The following is a 14,265-nucleotide window of genomic DNA, read 5'->3' as shown; positions in this document are numbered from 1 at the left end:
TTATCTGCTGGGTTCATGAATATTAATCACGTTGTCAGCGTTCGCTCGAACTGATTTGCTGAAATCAAAACAGGGACGGTAATAGATGAGCGCCAGCCAACGAGAGCTGTTCGCGCATTAGCTCCGCCCACTGCCGAGAAACCGGCATATCTTCTGCTTGTTCTTAAAAGTTGAATAATTCTAAATGAACTCTGTTATTTTGACAGGAAAATACAACAAAGAATATGGTTTACATGTAGCGCGTCGATTCAGCATGGTATGCAAGACTCTCGCTCTCTCTCTTTGCATGTGTGAGAAACACAGTGCTATCAGTAAAGCGACAGCGAGGCGTGTGCCTTCACACTAGTTTACGGTACGTCAAATACAGGTGCTCTGCGTGCTACATACTGCGCATCCATTCAGTACATGACATGATCCATTGAGCGCATCCAAATAGTACATATCGCTTGACGGAGAGCGAAACTCTCAAGCGCTCAGTCAGCGTGTTTATCGAGTGAAAATCTGTGTTGAACACCTCTCACACACATACTGGCGTGTAAAATCTAAGAATTTATTAGCCAATGGCTAATGTTAGATATTATTTAGTCGCCCAGAGTAAGATTTAGTCGCATATGCGAGTGATTTACTCGCAATGTAGAGGGTTGTGTTCAGCAGTGAGTGACTGCACCAAGCCTTCCTGAAATCCACAACCATCTCTTTTGTTTTGTCCACATTCAGAGACAGGTTGTTGGTTTTGCACCAGTCTTTTAACCCTTGTACTTACTTTCTGTAAGCCAACTTGTCATTCTTACTGATGATTCAAACCGTGAATTATTGCAGTCATGAGTTAGCAGTGTGAACAGCAGGGGGCTGAGCAAACAGCCCTGTGGGGCCCAAGTGCTGGAGGTGCTGTTCCCAACCCAGACTGACTGAGGTCTCTCGGTCAAAAAGACAAGTTGCAGAGGGAGTTGTTCAGACTTAGCAGGCTCAGCTTTCGGAACATTTGCTGAGTAATGATGGTGCTGAATGCAGCTCAACTGCCGCTCTAGGCAAAACCCTACCGTGCCGCCCCCACTTCACATTCACAATTAAACACGATCTTTAAGATGCATGTGAAAGACTAGAGATTTTGTTTATTGGTACAGCTGCATTAAAATAAAGCAGACACGGGCGTGTTTTCTTATTATGTTTTTCTCCTACTGCAACGTAAAAAAATTAATAAAAAATAACCACTAGTATAGCTGCAAAAGCAAATTAAGTGTAGCCTATGTACAGGCCTGAAGTGGCCATGGGAAGATTTGGGAGAATTCCCGGTAAGCAGCTCGACAAACGTTGTTCAGGACACGGAAAGCACAAGTCTCTGTAGTTCATTTTCACTAAGAGACATAGAAATCTGTTCAAGCAGTGCTCGTACAGCCAAAATCCCTATTCGTAGTCGGGGTGTAATTTGAACAAGCTGGGTCCAGGTCCAGCACCTCCGAATTCCGATAACCTCATTTGGCGGATCCCCCTCCTCACGCACCAATGAAAGATGTTCGTGTCAGGGTTATTATAGTTTGGCATTTTTAAATTTGTTTTTATTTTAATATCACTTTCAATTTTCTTTTATTAGTTTTATTAATAATTTGGTTAATTTTAGTTTAGTTTTTATTTTGTGATTTTAGATTTAGACAGATTTATAGCCTTAGTTTTTATACAGTTTAGTTTCAGTTTTAATTTTAGTTTTAGTAATTAAAGTTTAGCAGAATTAACAGATCACTTCCAGATCGCAGACCAAAGAAAGATTTAATTTAATCTTAGTGACACAAACAACTAGTGACAAAATTAAAGCATGCTGAGATTGATTAGAAAACTATTATTTATTTTTGATTATTATTTTTAGTTAGGTGTTCAATAACTGTTGTTGGTTTCGTTTTAGTTTTTCATTTATTTTGACATTTTTTGATCTTTCTTTCTTTCTTTCTTTGTCTAAATGCCTTTTAATTAAATACAGTTCTTAATACAACATATTTTACTGTTTAAACATGTATACAACATTTCCTACATTTAAACTCGTTTAACAAGCATTTTAGAAGTAAAAATGAAACATTTAATCGTCGCAAAAAGACTGATGCTGGTCATTTAGGTGACTTGGTTTGCTTTGCATAAAATAAAATGATTTACAGCAAAGAAACTGTTTTATAGATCAAATAAAACATACACAAACTTATATTTGACCAAAGAAATGCAAGTCGGCGGCACTGAGAACTACTCTCACCTGAAGAGAATGCAAAATATCTGCGCTCATTACAAACACTGGGTTGTTGCGACTCTCCTGAACCAGGAGCTGGGTTACATAAAAACTACCCAAACACAAAAAAATGTTGCAATAAAATAACCATGATTTTTAGAGTATATGTGCATACTATAAAAGCAACTGATGCAAGGTGGTAATCACTTAAGTGGGTCCACTAATGGCACTTTTCCACTGCATAGTACGGCACGGTACGGTTCACTTTTGGGGGTTTTCCACTGGGTTCAGTACCTGGTACCTGGTACTTTTTTTAGTACCACCTCGGTTGAGGTTCCAAGTGAACCGTACCGTTGCCAAAACGTGTCGTGTAAACTCTGCTTATCACGGATTGGCCGGAGAGAATTGTCACTACCGCGTCACTGAACTTGCAACACAAACACAACAGAACTGCTAGATTTAAATCAGCACAGCCAGCGAAGGATCGAACGCAACTATTTTGAACGAGCGCACCTTTTTTTAAACAACCAAAAAGTGGCTGTTTCGTTGTCTGTTGAGGAAGTACAGATGTTCCTCTCGTTGATAGCAGAGGAGCGGATCCAGCGAGAGCTTGATGGGGTGACGCGGAATGAAAAAGTTTTTCAGGAGTCGCGGCAGTAGAATGTGAATAATCCCGCCCACTCTAAAGCGATACTAAACTGCAGTGGAAACGCAAACCGAGCCGTGCCGAGTCGTACCACGCAGTGGAAAAGCGCCATTAATGATTTCGCGAATGCTCCATTACATCTCCATCCTCTGTTCACTTGCCGGATCCGTCACCCCGCTTTATTCCGGGACCTCGCAATTTACAAATTAAACACTGTTCGTAGCATTATAAATGATAAAGACTAAATATCTAGGCTACCTGGCTAAAAAAACAAAACACGGTTTTGGTCCAAAACCATGTTTTTTTTGGGGGATGTATGTGTATGTAGGCCTACGTGTTTGGATGTACATGGATGTACATGGGCCTATCTAATAGATTACACCAGGGGTGCCCAACCCTGTTCCTGGAGATCTACCTTCCTGCAAAGATCAGCTAAAACCCTGATCAAACACAACTTGAACCAACTTATTAGGATCTGAAGAACACTTGATCATTACAGACAGGTGTGTTTGATCGGGGTTGGAACTGAACTCTGCAGGAAGGTAGACCTCCAGGAACAGGGTTAGGCACCCCTAGATTACACTATACACTTGGTCCACCTGTGTCTCCCCCACGCTTTCTCTCACAGTAGGCTATATTCTTACCTTTCAGAAGCGCGTGTCGGGCTTTAAAACTCATCAGACATCACCAGTAGCGAAAGTCATTCATGTCCGGATAGTTTTATTCATTTTGATGACATTTATGGAAGTAGCCTAGGTTACATGAGGGTGTTTTGCATGTGATATTGACACCACTCAGGTGGGGCACAGCGCCGGAGCGGCATTACTATGAAGCTAAGTTAATTTAGAGTTAGAATAACTAAGGGGTGATAACTTGTTGATGGGTCAATGACGTGACGCCTAAATTTTCTGTCCGATTGCATTTTTTTCAGTTAAAAATAGGTTTAAATGCATAAAAAACATGCCATATATATGAAGGACCTCTCCCATGTATGAACTCACTTTAACTTTTCAAAAAACATTAGTTATTTGTCATTTTTCTGTTATTCAAAATGCCAAAATATCATGTGGTGCGACTTTTCTGTTATTCAAAGTGTCAAAATATCATGTGGTGCGACCGTCCGGCCATAACTTTTTTTTTGTAAACATCTTTGAAATTACCCTAAATTTATTAAAATAAATTTTATGCACTATTTGGCACGATTTCCAAGTGTTTTGTAATCCTGTGTAAAATTGCAAAGCATTTGTATTTATATTTATATCATAATATATAAACAAACTTTGTCCGATGATTTCCATTTTGTGAAATATCATGTGGTGCGACCATCAAGAAACTACCATTTTGGGACTTTTATGTTGAAATCCATTCAAAGATAGGACTTTGCATCTTATACCAATTTGCTAAGGACCTATGGAAGCATCAAGCAAGTTTATAAGTCTCTTTCAAATTTGGAAAACAATAACCTTTTTAACGGCTGATATGTAGTTACCACATTTGGATATCATGTGGTATGACCTCAAAAAACAATGAATATGAAGTTATTTCTGCAAGTATTTATTTTCATTATAAATTTCACAGTGACCTTTTGTGGGAAGCTAGCTTGTTTTGTTAAGGTGGCCAATTCTGTGCTTGTAAATTTTGACTGAATTTGAAAATATCATGTGGTGCGACCAAATATCATGTGGTGCGACCACTGCAGAGTGTATTCCATTATAGATATATGTCCCAGATTGGCAGTTTTTGTGCTTTTATATTCAATTGATGGTTTATATACATAAAATATCTTATTTTAGTATAATTTGGAATAGGTTTTTATGCAATTTGGGTAATTTCAGATGGTTTATGTTTAATCTTTGTACAATATGAGAAAAAATGCAACAAAAAAAAAGACTCAGAGCATGTAATTTTAGTTTGGTAATTATGCATTTATTAGTAATTTATTATTTATTTATTAATAAATATTTAAATCTATTCTGCCAGATTCCACTGCCAAGCAAAGTAAAATAAACGCTCACCATAGGCAGCATGTTAATTCTGACCCTGCACTCTAGCACAAACTCCAGATGTCATTTTCTACTATAAGAAAGATGTTCATGTTGTTATCTCAGAACCTGAGCCAGCAACCTCCCCCTACTCTAAATTGCCCTTTTGCAAAGTCCTGCCCCCCTTAGTTACTGTTGCTACGTCCGACAAACCATGGCACTTTTATGCCATACATCATGTTCTCACGCATTGAAAAATACATCATGGAGCAAAGAGGACACTGACAATGAGCTGACAGACAAGAGCTGGTTACTTTTAGTATGAAACAAGTCTCAGTCTCAGAAAGTCTCAGTGTTCAAATGTTTGTGGCTCTTTAACGTGTTGTGACAGATCGCTGTAGTGCCATCTCTTCATCTTTACTATTCATAGCACGAAATAAACATGAATGAACATCAGAAGGTATCTTGTTTCAACTGTGAAAAGATGTCAATACACACCATGGTTCAAGTTCAAGTCCATCGACGTTAATCTACTCTCCTGTCTGGTTTGTTTGTTGGACAAAAATGACGGATTCGGCATTATAATATGTCAGACTGCCTGTTAATCAAACTCCCGACGAAAGGGTCAATTTGAGCAGCCAATATACAATAATTACAGAAATAACTGGGGCTAAAGAAATGCCTGCAGTTAATGCCACGTGCTGCGCTTTTCACACATGTCTCTTTAAATAGATTTTTAATGATATAAGGTCTTTGTGTCATTTGGAGCGACCACTCATCATGTGGTGCGACCAATAATAACAATAACTGTATTAAAATAAAAAATCTAATTTCTGTGGTTGAAATATGAATCACTGCTACAGTATGCTTAAGTGAATGGTATTTTTAAAACATTTTTATCAGTTTTATACAATTTACAGGAAAAAGAAGTCTGTTAACTACATTTAAGAAGGCAACTCTGAAATTATAGAACAAAAATAAGAGATAATTATTTACAAAAACTCAAATTAAATGCAAATACTTTGTTTTCTAAACACGTTAATTACTGAGAACATTTAAAAAAAATGTTAAGCATGTTAAGGAAATTATTGAATTATAATATAAATCATGGTCGCACCACATGACATTTTTTAAGACTACGGCCAATTCATCTAGATGAAAAAACACTAAAATCACTTCATTTTAAATTTTAATATGAATTTATGTGTACACAACATTCTTAATGTTTGAACAATTACAATAGATAAAAAGTTGGCCTGTCGAAAATCCTTATACGTCAATGACCCTGATATGAGTGCAATAATTCCAAAGAATGTCCTAAAGATAAACTAAAATCTCTGTCCTTTTGCCGCCCTGACTGTGCTGCCGCCCTAGGCTGCTTAGTTCGCCTATATGCACGCGCCGACCCTGGCTAAATGCTATGCCGAGGTCTACAAACATCACTCAAACATATCTGTCCTTACTGTCCAGATGAGTGAAGGCCAGATGGAGTGAGGTGGAATTAGCGACTTCTGTGGAGTGGTTAGGATGATATGCAAACTGCAGCAGGTCCAGTGAGAGTGGCAGCAGGGTCTTGATGTGCCTCATAATGAACTGCTCAAAGCACTTCATGATGATAGGTGTGAGTATGACGGGATGGTAGTCATTGAGGCTGGATATGGAAGACTTCTTTGGCAGCTTCTCAGGGCGTTCTCCCTATAGAAACATGGGATTTGTGCCTGTAATGTTTAAAAAGTAATAATTTGAAGATCAATTTATCCCATTCATGGAAGGTTTCAGGGGTGTGTAATTTATAAAATTGCATCAAAATTATTTACTGCTTTCTGCTGTTATATTGAGGTTCATTTTTATCTCCTTTCACATTTCTGTTTTATTTATTACATTTTTTTTACAAGTTAAAACATGAATTGTTTTTTACTTTTATTTCAGAGTTGATTGAAGAAAATAATGAGAATAAAGAATTGAGTGAAATTGAGGAGAAAAATAATGCCAAAACTGGAGAAAAACATTTGAGATGCTCTCAAACCAAACAGAAAGATTTAAAGAAAGGAGGAGCCCAGAAATCTGTCACCTGCATTCAGTGTGGAAAGAGTTTCACATGCAAATATAGTCTTGATGTTCACATGAGAGTTCATACTGGAGAGAAACCATTCACATGTGATCAATGTGGGAAGAGTTTCAAACAATCAGCAAGCCTTAAGAGACACATGAACATCCACACTAGAGAGAAACCAAACAAGTGTTCATACTGCGACAAGAGATTCAGTCGGTCAGAAATCCTGAAAACACACGAGAGGATCCACACTGGAGAAAAACCGTACACATGTGATCAGTGCGGGAAGCGTTTTGCACAAAGAGGACACCTTACAGAGCATATGAACATCCACCCTGGAGAAAAACCTTACAAGTGTTCTCACTGTGACAAGAGATTCAATCAGTCAGGAATCCTGAAAAAACATGAAAGGATCCACACTGGAGAGAAACCGTACAAGTGTTCAGACTGCGACAAGAGATTTAATCGTTCAGCAAATCTGAAAGCACACAAGATTATCCACACTGAAGAGAAACCATACACATGTGATCAGTGCGGGAAAAGTTTTGCACAAAAAGGACACCTTACGACACATATGAGAGTTCATACTGGAGAGAAGCTGTTCACTTGTGATCAATGTGGCAAGAGTTTCAAACAGTCATCTTATCTTAAAGGACACATGAACATCCACACTGGAGAGAAATTGTACGCATGTGATCAATGCGGAAAAGCATTTTTGTGGGCTTCATACCTGAAGAAGCACCTGAAAGTTCATAGAAAGGAGAAGCCATATTCGTGTTCTTTATGCGAGAGGAGTTTTTCACGTCTAGCACATTTAAAAGAACATCAGAAAATACATACTGGTGTAAGAGAGTACATGTGCTTTGAGTGTGAAAAGACTTTTACTTCAGCCAACAGTTTAAAACTGCACGAGAGGATTCACTCCGGAGCAAAACCTTATGAGTGTTCACACTGCGACAAGCGATTCCGTTATCGAGAAAATCTGAAAACACACGAGAGGATCCACACTGGAGAGAAACCGTACAAGTGTTTACACTGCGACAAGAGATTCAGTCAGTCAATACATTTGAAAAGGCATGAGAGGATCCACACTGGAGAGAAACCGTATCACTGCACTGCATGTGGGAAGTGTTTCAATCATTCATCTTCTCTACACAGTCATACAAAAAACAATCACAGTAAGTAGATCATCTTCAGATCCAGCACTTTCAGATCTGATGCCGCGTCCTCACCAAATGTGACACAATAATGCGTCAAGCAATAAAATATCATCTGGATAAATCTGTCCTCACCAGCCATTACAAGTGACGTGACAAAGGAACATCATCTGAAGTTTTCACAGTGAATAAAGTTCATCTTCATCTTCAAAACCGGCAGATTCAACTGTGAGATTCAAATCAACTCATAAAGATGGAGTTTCCTCCCCAAAGAACAGTGTCAAAAACGTTTTTTTTTATTTCATTTTGCTTTATGATTTAAATGATATTATTGTGCTTTCTTATTATGTTTTATTGTCTTATAATGCAAATGTATCACTTGTAGTTTGCTTACTCTTTCATGAAGGAAAGTAGAAGCTTTTTACAAACCGTTCTTGTTCAGGAAGCTGAAGAGGCTGTAACACTTTTAAGAGAGACTGAGTAGGCCTGGGCGATAAAATGGTATCGATATTTATCGACGGTACACCTTCGATATCGATAGAAAAAATGTTCGATATAGTGCACGATATAGGCACGTGCTATGAGTGACGCAGACAGCACACAAACACGAACACATCCTGAATTGAGTGCTGTGCCTGCCTGTGATGAGGAGATTGTGAATAAAAAAATGAATATTAGTCGAATTTAAAATAAACATTGCATTTGAATGCAAAAATAGTACAATCAGCGTCAGGGAGTGTCATCAGTGGAGCACGAGATGCGGTGATGATGATGTAAGTGACGTTGCATTTTAATGTTTTATTAGTCTAGTGCAGCGCAGTTGCTGCGTTATTCATTCAAGATATTAGAGAAATATAGTAGCTCAATGCGTAGAAGATCTTGATTAGGTTAAAACTGAAACCAAGCCAATCACACAGAACTTATATTCAGCGCATTTTTTAGACGGACAGATATGACTGCTGCACTCGCGTCTCAGAAGAGATGTATAGAAAGCCATGCAAAGTTAAAACAGTTTAAACTTTAAGAAAACACGTCACGAATTTGTGGAGGTTTATTCCTTTTCACTGCGTCTCATATGTTTTTAAAGTCAATCTGTGTGATGGGCGATTCGGCTCTTTGTATTAAGCAATGCATAATAGTAATGCTGTTTTGTTCATAATTGTTTATGCAATTTACGAAATTATGTTTGATTTATAGGAGTTAATTTAAACATAATGCATGTTATTATAGACAGTTATTTCCTTGCGTTGACATTGCACTGCATTATTTTGCTCATTGCGCCCTCCTGTGGCCTCGGGAAACGAGCCAAAAGTTTGCTTAAGACACATTTAATCTGCATATAAAACATTAGAAATTAGATATTTGTTTAATTTTAATTTTGTGCTTGACTGTTAAAACAAAACATATTTTTTTTGTTTGTCTCAATAAATTGGATTAATTTAAAAATACAGTGGTTAAATGTAAACATTTTTTCTATTGCTCTTTGTTTTAAAAAAGGTTATAAAAAATGTCAATAATTATCAATACCGAACGATATGAAACATTATATCGTTGATACATTTTTTAGCTATATCGCCCAGCCCTAAGACTGAAATGTATTTTTAATTTGTTCTTCACTGTTGTTTTTAAAATAAATGGTTATTCTTCCACTTAGGATGTATCAAGACAATCCTCTATGTTGCATTTTCGTTAATCACAATCCAGAAGCAAGATCTCTCTTGTACTTACCAACATTCAAGTGTTGATTAAAAAAAAGTGTACATGAAGCTAGAATTTTGTTGCAAAGCAGAGGCTCTGTTCTTTCTTTTGATATTGCATGTACGGATATTCATTTTACAAAATATTCTGTATGTCATTAAACTTTTGTGAAGATTATCAAAAATGCTGGCCGTGACTGGCAACTTTTAAAAAAAGATGCTGGCAGGGAAAGAGTTAATGATAATCAAATGACAAAAGAAATGAGAAACATTACTCTCTGCTTCTGCTTGAATGACTTCAGTAGCTTTAATAAGCATTAATCCATCAGTTTATATGGAATACAGTATTTTACATTTGATTCATTTAATCAGTTTCTTTTGTAGGCTGTTATTTACCTGAATGCTACTGTTAATTAGGGGCGGTCACACTGCACTTTTCGTTCCATTGACTTCCATTCATACGCATGCGATTGTGGCAGACCGAAAACGCGAGCCAAGGAGATTTATAATTTTAGTATTATTTATAATTTTAGTAATTTAGTAATATTTATAATTTTAGTTTTAATATCTGAAAGCCATGAAGTATTAAGGCCTTTTCACACTGAACATGAAAATTTGGCATGAATGTTCGGTGCGATGACGCTTTTGAATCGATACAACCAACAGATCCCTATAATGGGCTATTCTTTTTGAGAATACGAACGTAGACACATTGCCTAAACCACATATTAATATGTTCTATATTTTTTTTAATGAAAGCGAAAAGAGGCAATGCTGTTTGACATCATATTTCGTTTTCTTGTAATGTATGTACGTTCCCTGAAATACATTTCTGCGGCTATTAGTGGTGTTTGATATCATGGAATTGCAGTTTCTGCCAGATCTAAATTACTTAAAACATCACAGACTGCAGCACAGGTATTATGGTCGTAGTCAGCGATATTCTTGTACATATTCAGACTGTCCATGTTCATTCAAGACATGGAATGCTCTACTGATTCATCGAAGTAGAAATCATGCTGCACACTTAGGAGTAAATGACAAACAAAGATCTACCTTCAGTTGTCATTTGTGTGTATGCAGTAATCTTGCAACTGAAAGAGATTACTTTGTTCATAGTCATTTAAAGAGAAATTAAACTGTTCATTGCATGTTTTCTGGCTGTAATTTGCAATCAAATGTATATGGAACTTTCAAGTCGCATAAAAACAGAAAACACAACCCACATTCACTAAATGACTTTAAGCCCGGTGTAGTTACCAATTAAGAGCCTGAAGATGTTCAAGATTTTGGCAGTAGTGAGGCCAGTGATGCTTGAATGACTGCAATGAAATGGCTAACGACTTGCCTGGTGGTGGTGTTCAGAATTTAGCAGCAATGCTATTAAAACTGGAACATCTTGTACGCGTTCCTTCTTTAGCCATTGATGATTTTTTGGAAGAGTTGCATTGCCTGTTAAAGTCTGTGTCAGTGCAATTGTGTTGTTTTGACCCAGCGGTTGGGTTAAATGTTTAACCCAACCTTCTGGGTAGTAACCCAACCGCTGGGTCAAAACAACCCAATTGCTGGGTTTGTCCCTATTTTACCCAGCACTGGGTTGTATTTAACCCAGCATTTTTTAGAGTGTACAGTTCAGATATGAGATTATCAGAGGTGAGAGAGACTTATCAACTATAAGCATCATGTTTACAACAGTGTAAAACTTTGTTCTGTGTGGTCATGTCCAAGACATACAATTTCATGATTACCAAGTTCAAAACTTCGTAGTGCTGAAGACGGAGGTTCTGCCTAGCCAAACACAGAGTACACTATAAAAAATGCTGGGTTAAATATAACCCAGCATTTTTTAGAGTGTAAGAAGACGGACTTGTACAAGGCCTGGGTTATCGTCAACAAGACAAACAACTGTATTCTTACTGTGAACTGCACCTGTATGGCTGAGTATGTAACCAAAATAAGTTTGCGGTCTTAAATGTTCATTATTTTCCATTCAGTGTCAGCAATTTAATCAAACAAAAATTAACTGCTTATTTGCTGAAATCATATAATCATACAGCTGTTGTTATATGTAGCCTAAAGCAGGGTTTTTCAACCTGTGGTCTTTTTCGAATTGGGCTACTTTAACACTTGCCGTGTTTTGTAGTTTTGGGCTAGTTTTGAGTAGCAATTAGGCGGGTTTTGTTGTGAAACCCTGGCAACCCTGTTCACGCTTATTGACAGTGTAAGATTATTTACGATTAGCCGTGTCGGAAATCCAACCACGGATTGGCATGTTGTTATCTCAGAAACAAGCTCAGCCATCACATTGAATCAGGTAAACTGGTTATATATTTATGTTTCAGTATAATTATGCACACTATACCAGGGGTGGTTCTAAACCCTTTTTAGCTGGGTTTCAGCCCCCCATCTGTCACCTTAGCCCCCCAAAACTATCTTAACGATCAGGCCAGTGCTGCTTCCTCAAGAAAGTTTTTCATTCTTGTGAAAACCTGGCAACCCTGGTCACGTTTATTGACAGTGTAAGATGATTTACGATTAGCCGTGTCAGAAATCCAACCACGGATTGGCATGTTGTTATCTCAGAAACAGGCTCAGCCATCACATTGAATCAGGTAAACTGGTTATATATTTATGTTTCAGTATAATTATGCACACTATACCAGGGGTGGTTCTAAACCCTTTTTAGCTGGGTTTCAGCCCCCCATCTGTCACCTTAGCCCCCCAAAACTATCTTAACGATCAGGCCAGCGCTGCTTCCTCGAAAGTTTTTCATTCTCACGTGTTTTAAGTCTTGCCAGTTTAAACATTAAAGTAATTTTAAGTCATTTAAGCCCAAGACATCTCAATGCGGTACTCACGCGCTGTGATAGAGCGATTCTATGCGCACCGCGCACACACTTGAAGTGCACAAACAGATAGCCTTCTCAGACTGAATGTAAACAGTGAAGAAAATGTCAAATGTACATCAGTATAACGGATCCGTGCATTTCTTATGTAAATAATGTTAATCAAGAAGAGCAAAAGAAAAATTGTTCGCTGCTTTAATAGCTTTAATGGGGTCATCATGCTTTTCGTTATCTCTGCGTGCCTGCGACTTCAGTTCCTGCCAAGCGCGTTTTTTCAAGTAACAACACAGTTTTGTATGTTTTTTAAAGGAGATATATTATGCCCCATTTACAATATGTAATATAAGTCTTAGCTGCTGCTCCCCGCCCCCTTTTCCAGAATAGAGCTGCGCCATTACAGCTCGGACCTGCAAAAAACATCTGTTTTGATTCTGATTATCATGTTTATCACGCTGAAATCATGCGTTTTAAACCATATGAGTTTAAGCTTCTGATAAACGGTTTTCTGAGAGCACACGGACAGAAAGCGGCTGTCACAGCATGTGAGTTTAGCATGTTTTGCTCAAACTTTCGCCATGGCATTAGAACTAGTATACTGTTGTCGCTTGCGAAATCAAATGATGGCATAGACGACTGATTATGAATCAGGATTTTTGTGCAGATTAACATCTAACGGAGAGCTAGTAATCTTAATGGGCCGCGTTTCAGTCTCGATTTCATATTCATCAAGTTGTCTTACGACAGAAACAGAAAAAAAACAGTGAAAACAGTTGTATTGAGAATTTGACTGCATTGTAGATGATTATTCACCCTTTATAAGGAAATGTCAGCTTTTTTTTGGCAATAGCACTTAGTATATGCATGTGTACAGTGTCTAATAATTGGTCTTCAGTGTTAGACTTTGAGTGAAAAGCCTATGGATAGTTTATAAGGAAATTTCAGCTTTTTTTTTTTTTGGTAATAGCGCTTAGTATATGCATGTGTACAGTGTCTAATAATTGGTCTTCAGTGTTAGACTTTGAGTGAAAAGCTTATGGATAGTTTATGGGAATGCACATAAATATATTGTATATTGAGAGGACAATCCTGCCAGGATAGGTGGAGCCAGAATTGCTTATTTTTGTTTTTATGTCTTGCCTCATAATGGAGGAGACGGTGATGTACCTCAGGCTTAGCCAAGACCGAGGCCGGGTAAGTTACACTGGTTTGCTGCGTCCTTTGTCAGATTACAACTTTAAATGCAGGAATTGGCTCAGAGCTTACTTGAATAATGTAATGATACAAATGAAAAACTACAAAGTACACACACATAGCAGTTTAAATGCTGACTGATATCTTACAAAGGTGCGATTTTATATAGTTTATTGTCTTGACCATGGTGATCATATGTAGACAATTTTTTAGGCAGTTAAGCATAAAAATTAAATTGAGCTGTACTATGCTCTATTTTTTTTTTTTATTCACAATGTTCAGTGGCAGCTGTCGCAGCTGAACAGTGCTCTGTTTGACGGTCCGAGTCCTTCAGATGCAGCCTCTGATATAGTTAGCAAAAATGTGTTAATATTCTGACAAAATGTTGATACTTTCATTTTCAAAATAATCAGAGGTGGACTGTAAGGAAGTACATTCGTTAAGTATACTCGTACAAATATGAAGTACTAAGTTTTCTTTTTTT

The 14,265-nt window shown here is 37.6% G+C and overlaps 1 protein-coding gene across 2 annotated transcripts in view; it reads left to right on the top strand.

Moving 5' to 3' along the window:
- Positions 1–8,579, top strand: part of LOC107704566 (zinc finger protein 501-like) — a 23,370-nt gene extending 14,791 nt beyond the window's left edge. For both annotated transcript variants that reach the window (XM_016507523.1, XM_016507524.1), the window contains one exon: positions 6,767–8,579. In XM_016507523.1, coding sequence (XP_016363009.1) covers positions 6,767–8,076 — 1,310 coding nt within the window. In that variant the 3' untranslated portion in view covers positions 8,077–8,579. The remainder of the gene's footprint in view (positions 1–6,766) is intronic.
- The last annotated feature ends 5,686 nt before the right edge of the window (positions 8,580–14,265 follow it).

The sequence above is a fragment of the Sinocyclocheilus anshuiensis genome, unplaced genomic scaffold (genome assembly GCF_001515605.1).
Source record: "Sinocyclocheilus anshuiensis isolate Anshui unplaced genomic scaffold, SAMN03320099.WGS_v1.1 scaffold2914, whole genome shotgun sequence".
In the NCBI taxonomy this organism is placed as follows: domain Eukaryota; kingdom Metazoa; phylum Chordata; class Actinopteri; order Cypriniformes; family Cyprinidae; genus Sinocyclocheilus; species Sinocyclocheilus anshuiensis.
Note: the sequence above shows the minus strand (reverse complement) of the source record. Positions and strands in the feature narration are given on the sequence as shown.